Below are 16775 nucleotides of genomic sequence, written 5' to 3' on the forward strand. Positions count from 1 at the left end.
CCCCTCACAATTTTCTAAAGACCAAGGAGATGTCTTTAAATAGCTTATTTTGTCTGACTGACCGTCTAAAACTCAAACATTTTTGGTTTACTAACACATGAGAAAAAAAGAAACAAATTCTCAGTAGCTCTTTACCTACAATGTCTAGAAATCAAAGTTGCACTGCAATCAATCTGCAACACGGATTCAGACTTTAAAAATTTGATTTAATGTGTGTTTAAAATTACAGAAGTTGGTGAAGTTGAGTTACTCACTCACCTAAATTCTAATTGTGGGTAGAGGATTGTTCCCTCACCCAGCTGAGAGTTTAACAGTCCAGATATTTATTGGTGGACCTTTTGAACCAAAGACCTCGTCCTTATGACATGCCATCCCCCAACCTCAAAAATAAAATCTAACCAACCCCTGCATCCGTTTGTGGTGCAAAATATCATCCCACGGACCAACACATTGTTCTTCTTGTTCAACTTCGACTTCTTTCGGCACAGTAGCGGAAATCAAACTCTGCTATTCAATTTCAACCATTTCTAATAGAGACATACTTTATGTCTTGCCGTTTCCATTGTACAATATCCAGATTGAATTTTTTTCTCCAGTGTAATTACAAGTGTTTGACCAAACAATGCCCAGGGTATCTGACTCAGCACTTCTCTAATTGCATGTTTGTGTTAATATCGTGTTCGGTCTGGAAATGGAGCAACACTCACTCAGGGATGCCTGGCAGCCAGGTTTTTCCTCTAAAAATGGCTTCACAACCCTGACTCTCTGGCACCTCCACAGCCACTGTGGTTGCAGAGTGGGAGAGTGAGAGACAGATGCTTCGTATTATCCAGGCTTCCTAGCTTACGGTACCTTGGAAACTGCCACCGTGGCTTGGCCGGACAGAAAACCAATGCAATATCAAAACCTAAAGACTAAGAATGTCATAATTTCAGTCTGGAGTCAAAAGAGCGAATGAATGCCAGGAAACAGAAACAGAAACCTGGAAGAGAGTGAAAGAAAAGGTAATACAGAGAGGAGAGAGGGAGAGAGGAGGCGTTTATAGTAGTTGTACCCCCATTCAGGCCATGAACTTTGTCATTTTAGAGAAACGTAAAAGTCTTTGTGTGCAATTGTTTGTTTTTCTTTCAGTGAACACTGAATATTTTAATGATGCTGGTCTGGATAAAGGCTTTGCTGTCTTTGTGGTCTGCCATGCTTACATTATGGAGCCAATGAACCAGCCAAGAGATACTGCAAGCAAACACCTCGCCATTATCCAGTTAGAATAATGCTACATAATGACCTCTTGTCTTTTCAATATATATTGTGATTATACTGGGGAGGTAATGAAAATACCCAGCTCCCCCTGAATAGTTGTCTGTAAGAAAACGTAGGGGGTTTAAAACACACATATCATTCAGCAGTTTCTCTGGAATAGACAAGCCTCAGGAGAGATTATTCGTGAGAAAAAATATCTAGCAGATATGGAGCAACATTAGCATTAGCATATTGGCATAGCTGTGTTTCTGGCCACCTGATAAATGAAAGTCAAAAATGAATTATCCTTTTAGCTCTGTTTTGGCCTCCACCAACACCTGAGGGAAATATCTGGCTGTTCAGGTGCTAAATGTTCCACTATGGTACCAGCAAGTACCTAACTTTTTCCGTCTGTCATTTGGTGCTGGACAGGTAGCATACAGTAAATTTTGCCGCTGAAAATAGCTGGAAGCGACATAAAACCAAAACAATGAACTGGAAGATGATTTAAAGAGGAACTGTAAATTTAGATGATCATTTTCTGTGAGTTCGACACTATGAGCGACACCTTTCACATACAAGCAGTCATGCGATCCATTCTTAATATAAAAAATATTGATTATAGCTGCTTTAGAGGTCCCCCTAAGGTGTAGATGCCCTGCTAATATGATTGAATCTGTCTACTCTCTTTATATCTATCTTTAACTGCAAATGCACCCAACCTGCAGTCATTTTGACACAGAGCACCTCCCAAAGCCATCTGAAATGTATGACAGTCCATTAAACTGCACTCAAAGCACAAATAAATCCCACAGGGACTTCCCTTAGTGGTGTTAATCCTTTAAATACAATACCTATCACCGTGAGCATTTTTATTTTTAGCTCAACACAAACACCACTGAGTTGCCTTTTATGCTACTCGAGTGACCGGTCAGCAGTCAGTTTGAATCATAAGGAAATTAGCAGGTTATTTGTTTTATCTTGTACTACAGATGTGCACATAATATGTTGGTTGAATTATGAATATTCTGTTGGCAAATAAAGCAACATACGCATGCTGTTATTATTCATTATTACTGTGAATAAAAAACCTGCTCGTGTAATATGTATCATGAAGGCCTATGAATAAATTGATGGCATTAGACATATTGTTTGAGACATAGGTGCAAAATGCTTAAGCACATCAAATTTAGCACTAAATTAGGATATTTAGGAAAGGAAAATCTAGCATGTCATGTCACGAGGCCTAGTCATTGTGTGAAAGCAAGAGTTTTCTAATTTGATGTCTCACACATATGTCACTCTTACACTGACAAGGATCTCCACAACTCAAACGTTCTCACACTACAGCTGCTGGGATGGCAAATAACACAGGGCTGAAGACAGTCTTTCACTTTCCTACTTGTTGCACAGGGCATAAGCATGTGGACACACACACACACACACACACACACTAGAGACATAATGAAGCACAAAGACATGGAGACATCAGACAAGACTCTCCAGCTAATCTTGGGGTTGCTTCCCATGAACAGCCCCCACCCTCTTCTGTGTCTATCCCAGCTGCTGGGATTTCTTTCTCTGCATCGCTCCCGCCGGCCCTATTGTTCTCCGCCTCATGCTGCCAACCTCTCACCCCTGACCCAAGACTTTACCCTTTTCAAACCCTCCAGCACTGTCCCCCCAACCCTCATTAGAAGGAGCTGAAACCTGTTCCGTTTAGCCCCGGCCGGTGCTACTAAACAGACTGGCCAGTCAGATCCCACCGTGTCAGGATTCATCGTCAGCGCTATGACAACAGAGCAGATGACACGGAGATCACTTTAATGCCATTGTTTCACAAGGCTCTCCTCTTGTGTCTCAAAGCCCTGCATCCTGCGGCTGGATCCCGGAATCTGAATGTGACACCTCCACCCCTGCAGAGATGTGTTGGTGCTCAGAATCATAATGGATGCAGTTAAGATGTGGACTACGTGCTTAACAATAATCAGAATCAGAAAGACTTTATTGATCCCCGAGGGGAAACTCTTGTTACAGCTGCTCACTGGCAAATACAGTTCACCACCAAAGAAAGATGGAAGCTAATCTCTCTAGTGGTTGGTATATTCTCTCCGCTGGCTGACCTCTGCGAGAGTGGGCCATTCCATTACTTTATTGCTTTAAGCACTGATAGGCAGTTTTCCAACAGCAGAGACCTTTTGTCCATCATACTGGACATTATAACGCATCTACTGTGCAAAGTGGAAACCATTTATGGCACCATCTGATGTGATGCAATCACTACATCATTATCAGTGTCTAAACATTTACACCCTCACAAATGTATTCTGTGCACAATCCATCATTCAAATTATGTGGATATCTCCCTAGATGGAAATACCTGATGCATACTTAAACACACCACTGCACTGATAATACATTAAAACAGACAGTCATGTTTCTTAAATCATTTTGTTGGCATAAAAATGCAAGTGCCTCTATTTTCACCCCTAGAATTTTGGGTTTACAAGTTCAGTTTACGTTGGCCCTTGAAACTGATGAAACTCCATTTGCATTAGGCCTATTTCAAAATTTTCTGACTGTCAATGAATAAAAATAAAATTAGTTTGTTCATTAAAAGCTTTTTTGAAGAAAAAGTCACTTACGTGCCATATCTCAAATTCAAATGACTTTGAAAACAATAAATACAACTTGGAAAACTTAAATAAGCATATATACTGAACCTGCCCAGCAACAACAAACACAAGGCAATCCATAGATTCTCTTAAGAGACATTATGCACACATCTACAAGCTTTCACGCACACACACACACACAGGATCATTCATGTGTTCAGTTGCAGATGCTTCGTTCCTTCACAACATTACTTTTCCATTTTCAGCTGTGGCCACTCTATTGTTACAGTATTGTTTTCCCATAGAGTAGAGGTCAAAAGCTAAGATGACTTATGAGACCTCTCAGCGGTGTAGCTGTAATATTCACACTGCAAACTGATCTCTCCTCTGGTCTACGTGTGGTTACAGGGTCAAGCTGTTTTTCCGACAGAAACATCTGGGATTTCCTCTCCCCTGAAGCTGCTGTTAGCTGGTATTTTTTTCTCCTTTCCTCTGAAGTGAACCTATAGTAAGTGACACAAAAGCCTTAAAAAACCATCAAGTGTGCAAATGGTAAAAGCATCACACATTACTGAATGACTCAGTTGTGTGGGTTCAGAGTATTCCATGTTGAATAAATTACATTTGTTTTCAAATCCAGCATTCAACAATTTAGTCATATTGAAATCCATCTTCTCAAACCCCCCAAGCAGTCTGTCTGTGAAGCAAAAAGCCTCCCCAAACACTCTCCCTCAGCTATTGGGTTTCTTGCAGCTGTCGCTTTATTAAAGCTCAGCTATTGCAGATTTCTTTATCTGTTTGGCAGAAGTGCTTCTTTCTGCCTATCAAGCCTTTCTCTGGAGGATAATAAGCAGACAATGAAAACTCTCCCTTGGAAACCTTTTTTCTTGGGCAGGAAAATGATTCCTGGTGGGAGAGAGAGAGTGTGTGTCCAGTGGTTTCACTGTGTCACATGCAGCACCACATTACGACAAAATGAGCAAAGAGGAGTCATGAGCATTTCCTGCAACATCTAAAATAAGCAACACAACAAGCTCTGAAGATTTGTTTTTGTGACAGTATTATCACTAAAGCATCTTTGAATATCTCAAGTGGGATTTTATACATAATCCTGAATATAGAGGCAGAGAAAAAGTCATAAGGGGTTACATGGGTATTCATTTGAATTCCTGCTTAATTCATCCCAAAGCGTAGCATTTGGCTGCATCCAAATGGTCTCAGGCTGTCTGGCCTTCATATGGTGAACATTTCTCATTGGTGTGCCGGGGTACCCCAGATGCTTTTGTCTTACGGTTGTTTAGCAGCTGCGTAAAAGCGGCGAGGACAAAGACCTATCTGTGGAGGGTTGAATACACTCAGTGGGCACACAGCCAACAGCTCAATCCTACAGGCTCCCACAGTTGAAAAGCAGACTAATGCATTCTGCTCTCACTCCTCACAGATGATCTTACAGGGAAATTAGCTGGAAGCCCTATTATGTCTTCTCATTTCACCTAAATACTTTCCCATCTGAGCTGTGGCCACGTCGAGCTCCTAAATAATTATATACACATAGAAGTTTTTGAAACAATACTTGCACTGATGCACTTTCTCCTTTCTGCATACATTGTGATGAAAGAACCAACCATCTTAGTTGACACACCTCCACAACCTCCTCCCTGGAGTGTGGAAAAATATCAACGAAGCATCTTTCACAACTCCAAAAGGTTTCTGAAGGAAGAGTCTGAAACTTGGATTTGGGTTTTCTACTTGCCAGTTAATAAAGCCAAAGATTTTAAATTTGAACAAAGGGGAGGAAGCCTAGGTGAAGCTGAGGTAAAGTAAGCAGAAAGCACCACTTGGCTAACTGACCACAATAGGCTGAGACACCTGTTGTTCAACCAAACATAACCAAACATAGCCTACTTGTCTTTTAGCCTCACTATCTCATTAATGAAGCAATATATTTTCAAATTCAGTTTACAAAAAGTTGGTTGTCAACAAACATCTAATGGTCCTGAAAGGATAGGTTAAATGAATGTATGTTTACACAAAACAAGGACTGTGGATTTTGTCCCCCATCACTTACATTGGAAGCAAATTAAGAGGGGATCTTAAAATGGCCAATATGAACAAGAACCGTTTCAAGGTTCATATGTGCACCTGACCATTGTTTTAAGACTGACTTGAAAGATTCTTCCTTTAGGTTGCTTGAAACAAACTAGTTTGTTTGATGTGTCGTCTGACAACCTCTGAAGGCAAAAGTGTTTAGAGCTATTTATAGCTCTTCCGAATTTTGAAAAGCCTGCCATCATAGAGAGAACGGCGAAATGTAATAATGACTCAAATGGGAATAAGGGCTCACACTTTCGGACAGTCTTTCCTTAAAGGCATTCATAGTGTTGCGCTCGTTTGTGCATGACAGTAGTTGTGTGAACTGAAGAATGGAAAAAAAGAGAACTTGAGAGATGAGTTCAAACCCTGCCAACACACACACCTGGTCAATTGCTGCACAATGTGGGCATGCTTGTTTGATTGCCAGTTTCGGAAATTGACAAGAACTGCATCCAACAGTTCTTGACCATCCGACAAGCACTTTGCCTGAAGCCCACGGACGCCTTAAGCAGGCGTTCAGACTGAAAACAGCTCTGTGTTAAAACTAACGCAAGAGGCTGTGTTGGTGGGGGCATGTTGCTTCAGGTACCGGTGAGACATGAAATACAATCCACGAAGTCCAGTTTGAGTAACATATCAGTGAGTTTGAAGGCTTCTCAGATGCCAAAACAATCGAGTTTAGTTCAACTTTTTTTACCGAATGACTCTGCGTTTTTTTGGCGTGAGGCCTCTGCATCGGCACGCCAGCTACGTCATTGGACTGAGTTTTTTTCATGTAGGTCTAATGCATTTAACCCTGGTGGTCATCCCATGGCTCGGATCCTCTGGCCCAGATCCTGGGCATCACAGAGTACAGGCATTAGCTAGCACAGGCCTCTCTGCCACAGGCATAATTTTGTGGAGAGCAATCACACTGTTCAGTCACTCTTAACATTGACTGTATTATGATCTATTTGCTTGCTTACCCAAGACTGGCAAGAGAAAATAGGTCATTGTGTGAAAACAACATTGACTATGTAATCAATGTCCCCTTCTCATGTGATATGGAGAGCGAATCGAGGCGTATGCAGTGTTTTTGGTGGCGTAGCAAATGTGGTCATACAGAGTGTTGTAATGAGGTATACTGTAGATAGCGGAAAATCCTGCAGTTGGGCTGGATGCCTGTTGAATGAGTGAGTGAATGTCCATCAGCTGCAGGGGCTGTTTGCTTTCCCCAACCTATTATTTCCCACAGGCCTTCTGGAACAATCATCTGACTGTGAACAAAACACTGATACAGATTGCTGCGCCACTGGCAAATATCACCTCCGCACTCTTTGTACTATGCATGTACTGATGCCAATATATTGTAAAACTGAAGAAATAAATTTGACCGAATTATGCATGTATTTGACAGTTTAACCTTGAAAATCGTGGGTGTTTTTCTGAAGCCTTGCAGATAAGATAAAGGCCAGATTGTATCTTTGGCATATTTTATACAACAGGGTTCAGCTGCCTGTGCATATTTGAAAGCCTGTGGTCATTTGCATATAGGGTATTTTCAGATATTTAAATGCCATCCTGTTTCTACCATGTGGCACGCACTCACTCACACATCCACTTGCATCCCTTCTGTTCAACTGTGACTAGGCTTTTAGTAAAAGTGACGGCCAAGGCACATGCTTGAACAAGCATCCCCACTCAGGAACTTCTATTCCTATCATTTCATGTCACAATACTCAATGGCCCTCTTTGTTGTCAGAGGAGTTATTAAGCTCAACAAATTAACATGACTGCTCTGGCAGACCTGCAGGGCTGGAGAGAAACAAAAATATATATAAAAGGCAGAGAAAAGGAGACCCAGAGAGAGAGAGAGAGATGAGGGAGATTTCAGAGGAAACAAAGTTGAGCAGGAAGGGAAGCAAGAGATGAATGAAGTCTTGACTGAACTACGTAAAAGGGGTCTCTTTTTTAGAGACGCACAGTTGCAAAAAGTACTGTATGGGCCTCATCTGCTGTATAATTACCAAAGATGCTCAGTCATATTCTATGCCAAATGGAAAGAAGCCCAGAAACCATGTAACTATGACAGCAACTACCTCATTATGGGGGATATTCAGTGTAATTAATGATTGCAAACCGAAGACGAAAAGCAATTTAGGAATTATTGATGGTGACATAAAAATGTGGGATCAGTCGCAAAAAGGTTAGCGCATACTTTATTTAGACTGAACCACATTACAGACTTTGGAAATTCGAGGAAGGCATCTTTTTGGAGTTAACAGGAGAATGCTTTGATTCAAAGCCTCAGCCTCTAAGGACAATATTGCCATGAGTCGACTAAAGACAGGGGGAAATTATCTGACTCTGTTATTGCTCTGCCATCAGTTGACAAGTTGTTTATTTCCGAGAGCACAAAAAGCACCTCCGCTGGGGCAGCATTAGCAGTCATGGGTCTTTCCTCTCCTCAGACTCAGGATGCAGGGTCACAGCACATGCAGTCCACCACATGTGTCTGTTACAGTGATTATTATTATTATTATACAGTGACACTGCTGATGTGTGAGCTAAATAATCAGACACTTTCCAGACATCCTAGTTCAGATGGAGGTGGAATGCACCTCAGAGACACTTCACAGACACACATGTAAAAATCATTATGAAGGACACCGTCCAACTCCTGTTTTTGTGGATCATCAAAGAATAAAATCAATCAGAGGATTAAACATAAGTCTTCACTATAATAAGAGACTATTAACATTTGACACCAGGTGTAGGCCTCTACTTGTACTCTACAGCAAACCATAAGTCAGTAACAGCTGAGCCATTGAACTACTGCAAGATGCTAAATTAAAGACACATTCAAAACTGTCACTTGTGATTCACTCTCTTTTTCTTGAATTGCTCAGAAGCAATGATGTAACATTTGGATCTGGTTTGCATCCAGCCTTGATGACCTTTTCCACAAGACCACCACGCTGAATACAAAACACTCTGACTAGAAGGTTCATGAGTTTCCATAAGGAAAAACAATCTTTCCCTTTTTTGCCATCAGGATCTGGCTCCAAGAAGAACAGACACAGTGTTCATAACCGTGTCTATAATTTGCTGTATTTGATTAGTTCAATCTCCTGTCATAAGACAGCTTAAAATGTTAAGCACATAATTGAATATTATCTGTAAAAGACATAACTTGAAAAGATGGTTCATTTTCCACACTGTATGAGACTGGGAGCTTCTAAACAGTTTCTTTCCAAATGTGTCTTAAAAACTACTAACAAGTTTAGTGAAAAATAATAATGTTCGACAGATTTCTTCTGTATCAAGGGCTACAATCTGCAGCAAGGAAAAAATGATTAAGCATTTTCTATGCAGTGCCATGCCATGCTTTTCTTGCTAAAATGAGTATGATCATCACATAAAGAGTTTTATCTTCAGGCAAACACTTTCTCTTCAGATGTGATTCAGATTGGCAACCAAATACTGTTGGGTGGGTAATTGTCACAGGACTAACCAAGAACCTAACAAGATATTTGTGGAAAATGACTTGCTTTTTCTCTCTGAATTGAGCTCAGCGGACTGACGCCAATTTATCCTCCCACATCCTTCACACAGGCCAATGCACTGTAAACCATTCACACAGAGGAGAATCTCCCTGAAAAACATGTGGCCCCTCTGCGAGGTAAAGGTCACTGTAAAATCAAATCAGACATAAGTTATATAACCTCTGAACGACATCTTCACTTTGCAGCGCCAAACACAATCATCTTCAAGACATCCTGTTTATTTTGGGCTTCATGCACACAGTTAATCCATTTTCTGTTGTCAAAGCTATTTCACAGGAAACACAGCAAATCACAGCACAGCAGTATGATATCTGTTTTTCTGACACAACAAAAGGCGACCTTCACAGCAACTAGCAAGTCTCCAAATTAATCTACTCACGCCCACAACAACAGGCTATACTATTTTTCCTGAAAGGACCATGGAGAGTCTTTGAAAATAAAATGGGAGCTTTAGCAAGTGGACAATGCACAAAGGTCAATTGCCGTGCAGAGTAATATCCTCTATGAGACAGTGAAAGAGGGTCTGTGGGGAATTAGTTCACAGGGTATCGGCTCTGAAACTTGCAAATCAGTGAATTTCTCTCTCTACATTAAGAGCCACTGAAGTCGCACAAAGGAGCAGCTCCAAATTAGGAGCACAAAGACGCCTCTGTGAGAGCTTCAGAGCGAATTAATGAGCATTGATACACATTCACACACAGTGTTCTTCCCTGGCCTCAGCTGCACTGTGGGGAACAACATAAGCCAATAAATGCTGGCCGAAACCGACGCAAAACTCAACCAAACAAACTCAAAATGGTAGAATTACAATTACTGGATCCATTCTGTGTCGTTTTACTGTAAAAAAACATCTAGTCCAGTGCAAAATGAGAACAGTTGGGTGTGAAAGCTTCCTGTGTACTATCCCATCTGGTCCACAGTTTATGAAGAAGTTACTAAGCATCCATGGCATGAGCGCCTCACTCCTCCCATGCATCCCCCCCAGGTTGGGAGCACAGATGGCCAACACTTGGGACGGATTTAAAGATGGGACAGTCTCAGCTCAGCCCTTCAGATATCAATTACAAGCATAATACACATCATGTGGACTCCAGCTATGGAACATCTGAATAATTACAACAAGTTGCCTGTCAGTGTTTTCCAGTAACTTTTAGTCATTCTTTACCAGCAAAACATACTTTGCAGTTTGGTTAGGAAATACCACCACAGCAACCTTTCATCTTTATAACAATCATTATCAAACATTGCGACATAGCCTAATCAATCACTGCTGACCAGTAGTGATCAGTAAAGATTGATAATGAAAGGCGTGGCCAGTTGAAAACAAGTTTTGATCAAATAGTTCAGCCCAATAGTTTAGCTGTAAGGAACTATTGAAAGCAGGAGTAAGAGAGACAGTAAAGGCAGCAAGTTGATCCGGATTTAACACCTCCGCAGACTCGCACATAGTTAACTGCAGGAATCCTGATAGACTTAATCTCTCTAATCGCTTTCCTCAAGTTGCTTCAGCAGGCTGCTCTAATACCGATTCTCATGAAACCGGGTCAGGTAAACAGCCTACAATTCTGCAGTACCAGTAGTTGAAGTTGAAATCAGTTTAGTTTACGTTAAAACAATCGGCGCGCCCCGAAAGTTGGAGTGACAATAACAAAGTATGAGGCATGCTGTCATCACGAAAAGGCGATATTTATATCCGTCTTTCAGTTAAAGGTACTCGAGCATTTGTTGGTTAAAAAAACCAAAACAAAAAAACTTACCCATTTTTGTAAGTTTCCCAAAAGCGCCCGAAGTTAAGCGATCAGCTGAAAGTTGAGCCCCGGCTACACTGATGTTGCGTCCTGGGATGCACACTGTCCGCCTGGCTGCTCAAACACTCAACGCTGCGTCTCTTTGGAGATAGCCTGGGTGACGTCACCACAGAGAGGATAACCCCCCCCCCACACACACACACCTCCTCAGCCCTCATCAGGAAGTTTCACTGGTCACTCAACTCATCATGAGCCACGCATTTATCTGGAAGCACAGATGGATGTGCCTGGGTTATCAGAAACATTATCAGGTAGTGGATAAAATAAACTGATTTCAAACAAGATTAAATCATTGCAACTCAAGCAATGTTTCTCTGTGCTATTGTCCACCACAAACACATAGCGAGACCATGTTGAGGATAAAGTGTTGTCATCTCAGCTGTGTCAAACTGACAACAGATAGATGAGTTTTTATCACAGGTCAGAGACCACCATGTAAACTGCAGAGTCAGGAATAATTCTAGCACTGGTTTGTGCCTCTCACCATTACACTCCAGAGGTGAACATTTGTTTATCAGAAAAATAAATGACCAAAGATCTTTGAAAAATCCAGAGGTTGTTCAACAGCACTTATTGCTGTTCTGAAGGTATTTTTCAGTACCTTGAAGACTCTTCTAACATCTGGATTAAAATAAAATCCCATCCACTGTATGATAAAGATTTTTAACCTGTCAATCAAGTTGCAACTACTTTTCCTGATACAGCCAGAAATGTCATGTCTTCTTGCTTGTTTTGCACAACACAAGAACAACGTTATTTTTGAATGAAAATGAAAAATAATACAGTGTAACATCAGTATATACAAATATAACTGATAATAAAGCTTTTTAATTTTCTTTCACATCATACTAATTGAGCATATACTTATGTCAAATCTGGCTACCTGGAAGTACAGTTGCAACTTGGGAAATGGTTTAAAGTCATTTTTATTGTGCAACAGATGGATTTTTTTTATCAGATGGTTAGAAGAGTCTGAGGATTCTGGAAATACCTTCAGAACAGCAGTAAATGTTAAACAACCTTCTGCGTTCACTGGGGATTTATTCTGTTGGAAAGACAGAGGCTTAGCTCTGTGACTTGAATGTAAAAGTAGTAAATGAGAAGCACAAACTGGGGCTGGAATTATTCTGCTGTCCTCTTATGAGTGAAAAAAGGATAAAAGAATCTGACGTGTAACTTGAAATAACTTGACTATACCACATAAACATGTGTTGAAAGACTGTAAATACAAATGCAGATCCCAAAACATTCGAGTTGAACTTCCCTTCTATCCATCTACCCATGTCCATTTAAATACATATATGCATGAATCAGTACACCCACACCTACACCTACACTTGTACATGCATACATTTACATCTTACAGTGTCTGTGGGAAAAAAACCAAAAGTCACCTTTTTTGCATACACACTTGCATGAATCCCCACACATGCATGGGTCTGATTTTAAAGATACCTCTCATGTTTGACTTTACTTCTGTGGACTGGAATAAATTACAGTCTTTAACAAAGATGAGGCCTTTACAGAAACAATGCCAATCACCATCAGTCCAGTGTGCTGGTATCCGGTATCCAAGGAGTTCTGAGCACCCCCTAATCCAATCCAGTCTTTTCACTGGTGGCCAAGTGGCAACTCTCAATGGGTTGTTTCATGGCCAAACAGGGCATCTGCCCAACATGGCAAACAAAAGCCTCCGAAAGACAAATATTTAACTGGTCAACTTCAGCATTACAAAGACAATATCTTCCTTTTTTCCTAAATTTATTATTTTCTATTTAATCCACTGTGCGTCTTTAATTATTCTTTTTTTGTTTGCTTCCCATGTCACTTTTGGGCTGTGAAGGCGTAAGTGTCAGCAAGTCATGTTTTCTTTTTCAATAACTGTTTCTTCCATCTGTAAATCTGCTTGTGTGGATTCCCAATGATACAGATCTGCAATTCCTGCAAATGTGCTCTCCAAACATATAATGGCCTAATCTGTGAGTGGAGAAGTATATTTGATCACTTATATTCAACGTATTTTTATCAGTATTCTTTCGAAGCTCATTTTATCATTCAATTCCAGTACTGTCTGCAAGTGTCCAATCATTTTTAAATTATTTACCGTATGTGTCGTGAACCACATACAGTAAGCAGGTGTACCATACAGAATACATTTGTCTGATATAGCATGCGACTGTTCTTAGAAATCTGCATCTCCAAAAACTGGAGGTCCCAGGAGTTGTCTGCTGTGCTTTTTGACTTTCTTTCTGTCCGTGTACATGAGCTGCATGTCAGTGTGTGTGAATAGAGGATCTGCATGGGAACATTCCAGCACTGTGCTGGCTGTTACAGCAGGCACAGCAGCTGGCAGACAGCAGGCATACAACTGTTATTAGGGTGGACCATGGCAAAACAAAACACATCTCACAAAGCCTTTTTATCTGACATTACACAATACATATGGCCATACATATGGATGCTGTATTCTGCAGAAAACCTTCAGTGCTTTTCAGGATATTCATTATTTTGTTAAATGTCTTTTTTTGAAATTGTGATTCAGACTTAGCAAAGAGCAAATACATCAAAGGCTGTGGTTGTGGTATGGATATATAGGTGAGCAGCTGGTTTGTGTGTTTCTCACAATTAAAGCTTTATCACCTTAACACACTTTTTATAATTACAATGCCATCTAGTATATTAGTAATTAATAGGTGAAATAAAAACACTGCAAATGTCCATTTTAATGACATTCTGGAAACAATTTGTGAATAAAATTGGGCACTTAACAGGTTTTGCTGTCTAGCTCTGAATCAGGCTCTGGACAAAGCTGTTTAGAGCTGTAAGCCCACTGATTTATTGAGTGTTTGATTGGTGCAAACTAATATCTCAGATAGGCCTGTCTCACATGGGCAAAGTCTCAGACACAGTAATACTGTCTTTCTTAAGTGTTTTTCTACTGAAAGAGGAATATAAGGGGTTACAGCTGAAGACAGAACATTTCTTGAAGCATTTTTTTCTGTTCTAATTAATGCTATGTTCGTAATTAAGAATGAGCACAGTGAAACTGGGATGACGGCAGGCAGTAGAGGCAAATTGAGGTAATCCTGCAGCGTCTAATTGCAAATAAAGAAAAGCTGTTGAAGAGCTGTACTAAACACAACAGCCACCATGGTTACAAACCACTGGGAAAATGGCAGACACCGTGAATGGGCTCAAAATGAGAGGCAGTTTAAAGCGTACTCAGAGTGAAGTTGGCATTAGATCGAATATTACACGACCTGGTTGGACAATTCTGGCCTGCCAAGCGTTCTTTAATGTGTCGGCTCATAATGCTGCATAACAGAAATCACCTGAAAGAGCTTCTAGTTTCAAAATAACACAACGCATTACAAAATATCCCTTTTTCGGGAGACACGAAGTCCAGTATTGAATGTGTGCTGAAGCTAATTCAATTGATTACTTCACTTTTTCCAGATACCTTTCTTAGTGTAAACAGATGTTAAGAAATGCGTCAGCACACGTTTACTGAAAAGACTCAATAAGGTTAGTTCAGACAAACTCCTTCCAGCTCAAATGTTTTGTGGCTAAATCTGTGGACGCACATTATATACAGACATCATTTGCCATGGTTCAGGAAACATGGATAAAATATTCTTATATAGGCTATACATCTTTGGGCTTTTTGTGTCTTTATTCTTTGTCACAGAAACATTGTGTCATTTTATTGCTCAAGAGTGGATGCAATTGATGGATTATCACATTTACACTGCCAGGTGAAAACTGTGTATCTCCAACATTGCTGACTTTCATGTTTTAATATAAGTTGAAGGGGTTAATTGCTCCTCAGTGGTTTAAGAAAATTCTCACCTTCTCAAAAGCTACTGAATATTGTTCATTTGAACGTAAGCAAACAGCTCAATAGAAAACGAGGGAGAATGTAAATAACTACCACACATATTGTAATTATATGTAAAATCAAATACAACTGTTTCTGAGACTTTGACCTTGTAGTGAAGTGAACAACATATGAGGTTTAGTGTGGAATGAACATCTGGTTTAGTGTTTGAGAAGAAGTGGAAAATAATGTTTCATTACCTTCTCAGGGAAAAATACAGAGGAAACACACCACTACCCACAAAAGGCTATCAAAAGAGTTTAATCCATTCAACTCGCCTATAAAACTAAATCCTGCTTACAAGTTGAAAACATATGCCACTTAGGGACAAAGTATCTTTGTGTTTGAATCTTTTATCAAATGTTTTTCTGCTGAGTGCATTTAAAGTGAGTTTACCAAAATAAACGTCATGTCTTGGAAAGGTTTTGTAGGTTTGTCAGTCTCTGCTGGAGGTTCTGCAAACATCACGAGTGCTTATGAGTCAAAACAGACAGTGGTGAACGACTCCAGCAGGTCAAGGGGAGTGATGAACATGTAAGCAGCGCTGAGCTCATGTAATTTATCGCCCCTGAGGCCCCAGGCAGAGGGCAGTCACGAAACAGCTCCACACACAGCTGGGGGCTGGGCAGGACATGACATTAAGGATAGTTATCTCCTCAAAGAGATAATTAAAAAAAATACTTATGTTACCATTAGATCCCTGTGGCTGGACATGCACGAAATGGAATGCAAAAACTGAGTCCAGCTGCGGTGTAACAGCGCTGCAAATTGTGTTGCATCTGCTGCCCTTGATTTCTGGTGGTGTTAAGAGTGAAAAGAGTTGGGAGTGGCCAGATTTGGAGGACTCAACAGACAGACTCTGGGAATGGAAAAACAAAGAGCAGCTATGCACACCCTCGTGACTCTGCCTCTAGAGATAATTGGGTCACTGCAACTCTGTTACTCTCCACGGTACACAGGATGCATCATGAAGAAACCATCCGCTGTGTGTTGAATGTTATAATGTTCCTGTATATGTAAAACAAGGGGATAGCAGAAATACGACAGGAAGGAAGTTGAAATGGATACAGGATCAGAGTTAGTTAATCTTGATTGGATACAAGCAAACATTGCCCTAATACTGATGTAAACTACTGCTGAATTCCTCCACCACTCCCATCATTTGTTGGCTGGCGGCAGTGGCCATGGGCAGGGACCACATTACAGCAGGCTAAATGATTCTTTCTAGCAGATCAAGGTTGTGTTTTAGGCTACATTTTACATGTTGTTTGAAACTTTTTCACTGATAAGTGTGGCGTAGGAGTACATTTTTGTTTTTATTGTTACAGGAACTGATGGCAACATGGACAACAGCCTTAACACTAGTCTATACTTTGCTGCCATCTAGTGAATTATGTTATGGTGGCCCCAAGGTGCAAAGTACAAAAACACTGAAAAAAAAAACTATTTTGTAAATTGTTCAGATGCACTTCTGCCAGCTGTGTTCTAACACAGCATAAACCTCCAAATGCATTCACTTAACATTTCATGATTTGGAGCTCTTTTCACAGGAACGCATGGTTTGCTGGTTGCATGGTTACTCAAGTGCAGAGACTGA

The 16775-nt window shown here is 40.5% G+C and overlaps 1 protein-coding gene across 3 annotated transcripts in view; it reads right to left on the bottom strand.

Moving 5' to 3' along the window:
• The window catches only part of gpm6bb (glycoprotein M6Bb), a 30464-nt gene extending 19028 nt beyond the window's left edge, over window positions 1-11436 (bottom strand). The window contains exon 1 of one of the 3 annotated variants that reach the window (XM_044217800.1): window positions 11251-11436. In XM_044217800.1, coding sequence (XP_044073735.1) covers window positions 11251-11254 — 4 coding nt within the window. In that variant the 5' untranslated portion in view covers window positions 11255-11436. Of the gene's footprint in view, window positions 1-10301; window positions 10360-11250 lie in introns of those variants that run through there. The other 2 variants (XM_044217803.1, XM_044217799.1) reach the window with 2 other exon arrangements.
• Window positions 11437-16775: the final 5339 nt, after the last annotated feature.

The sequence above is a fragment of the Siniperca chuatsi genome, linkage group LG12 (assembly GCF_020085105.1).
Source record: "Siniperca chuatsi isolate FFG_IHB_CAS linkage group LG12, ASM2008510v1, whole genome shotgun sequence".
Taxonomy (NCBI): domain Eukaryota; kingdom Metazoa; phylum Chordata; class Actinopteri; order Centrarchiformes; family Sinipercidae; genus Siniperca; species Siniperca chuatsi.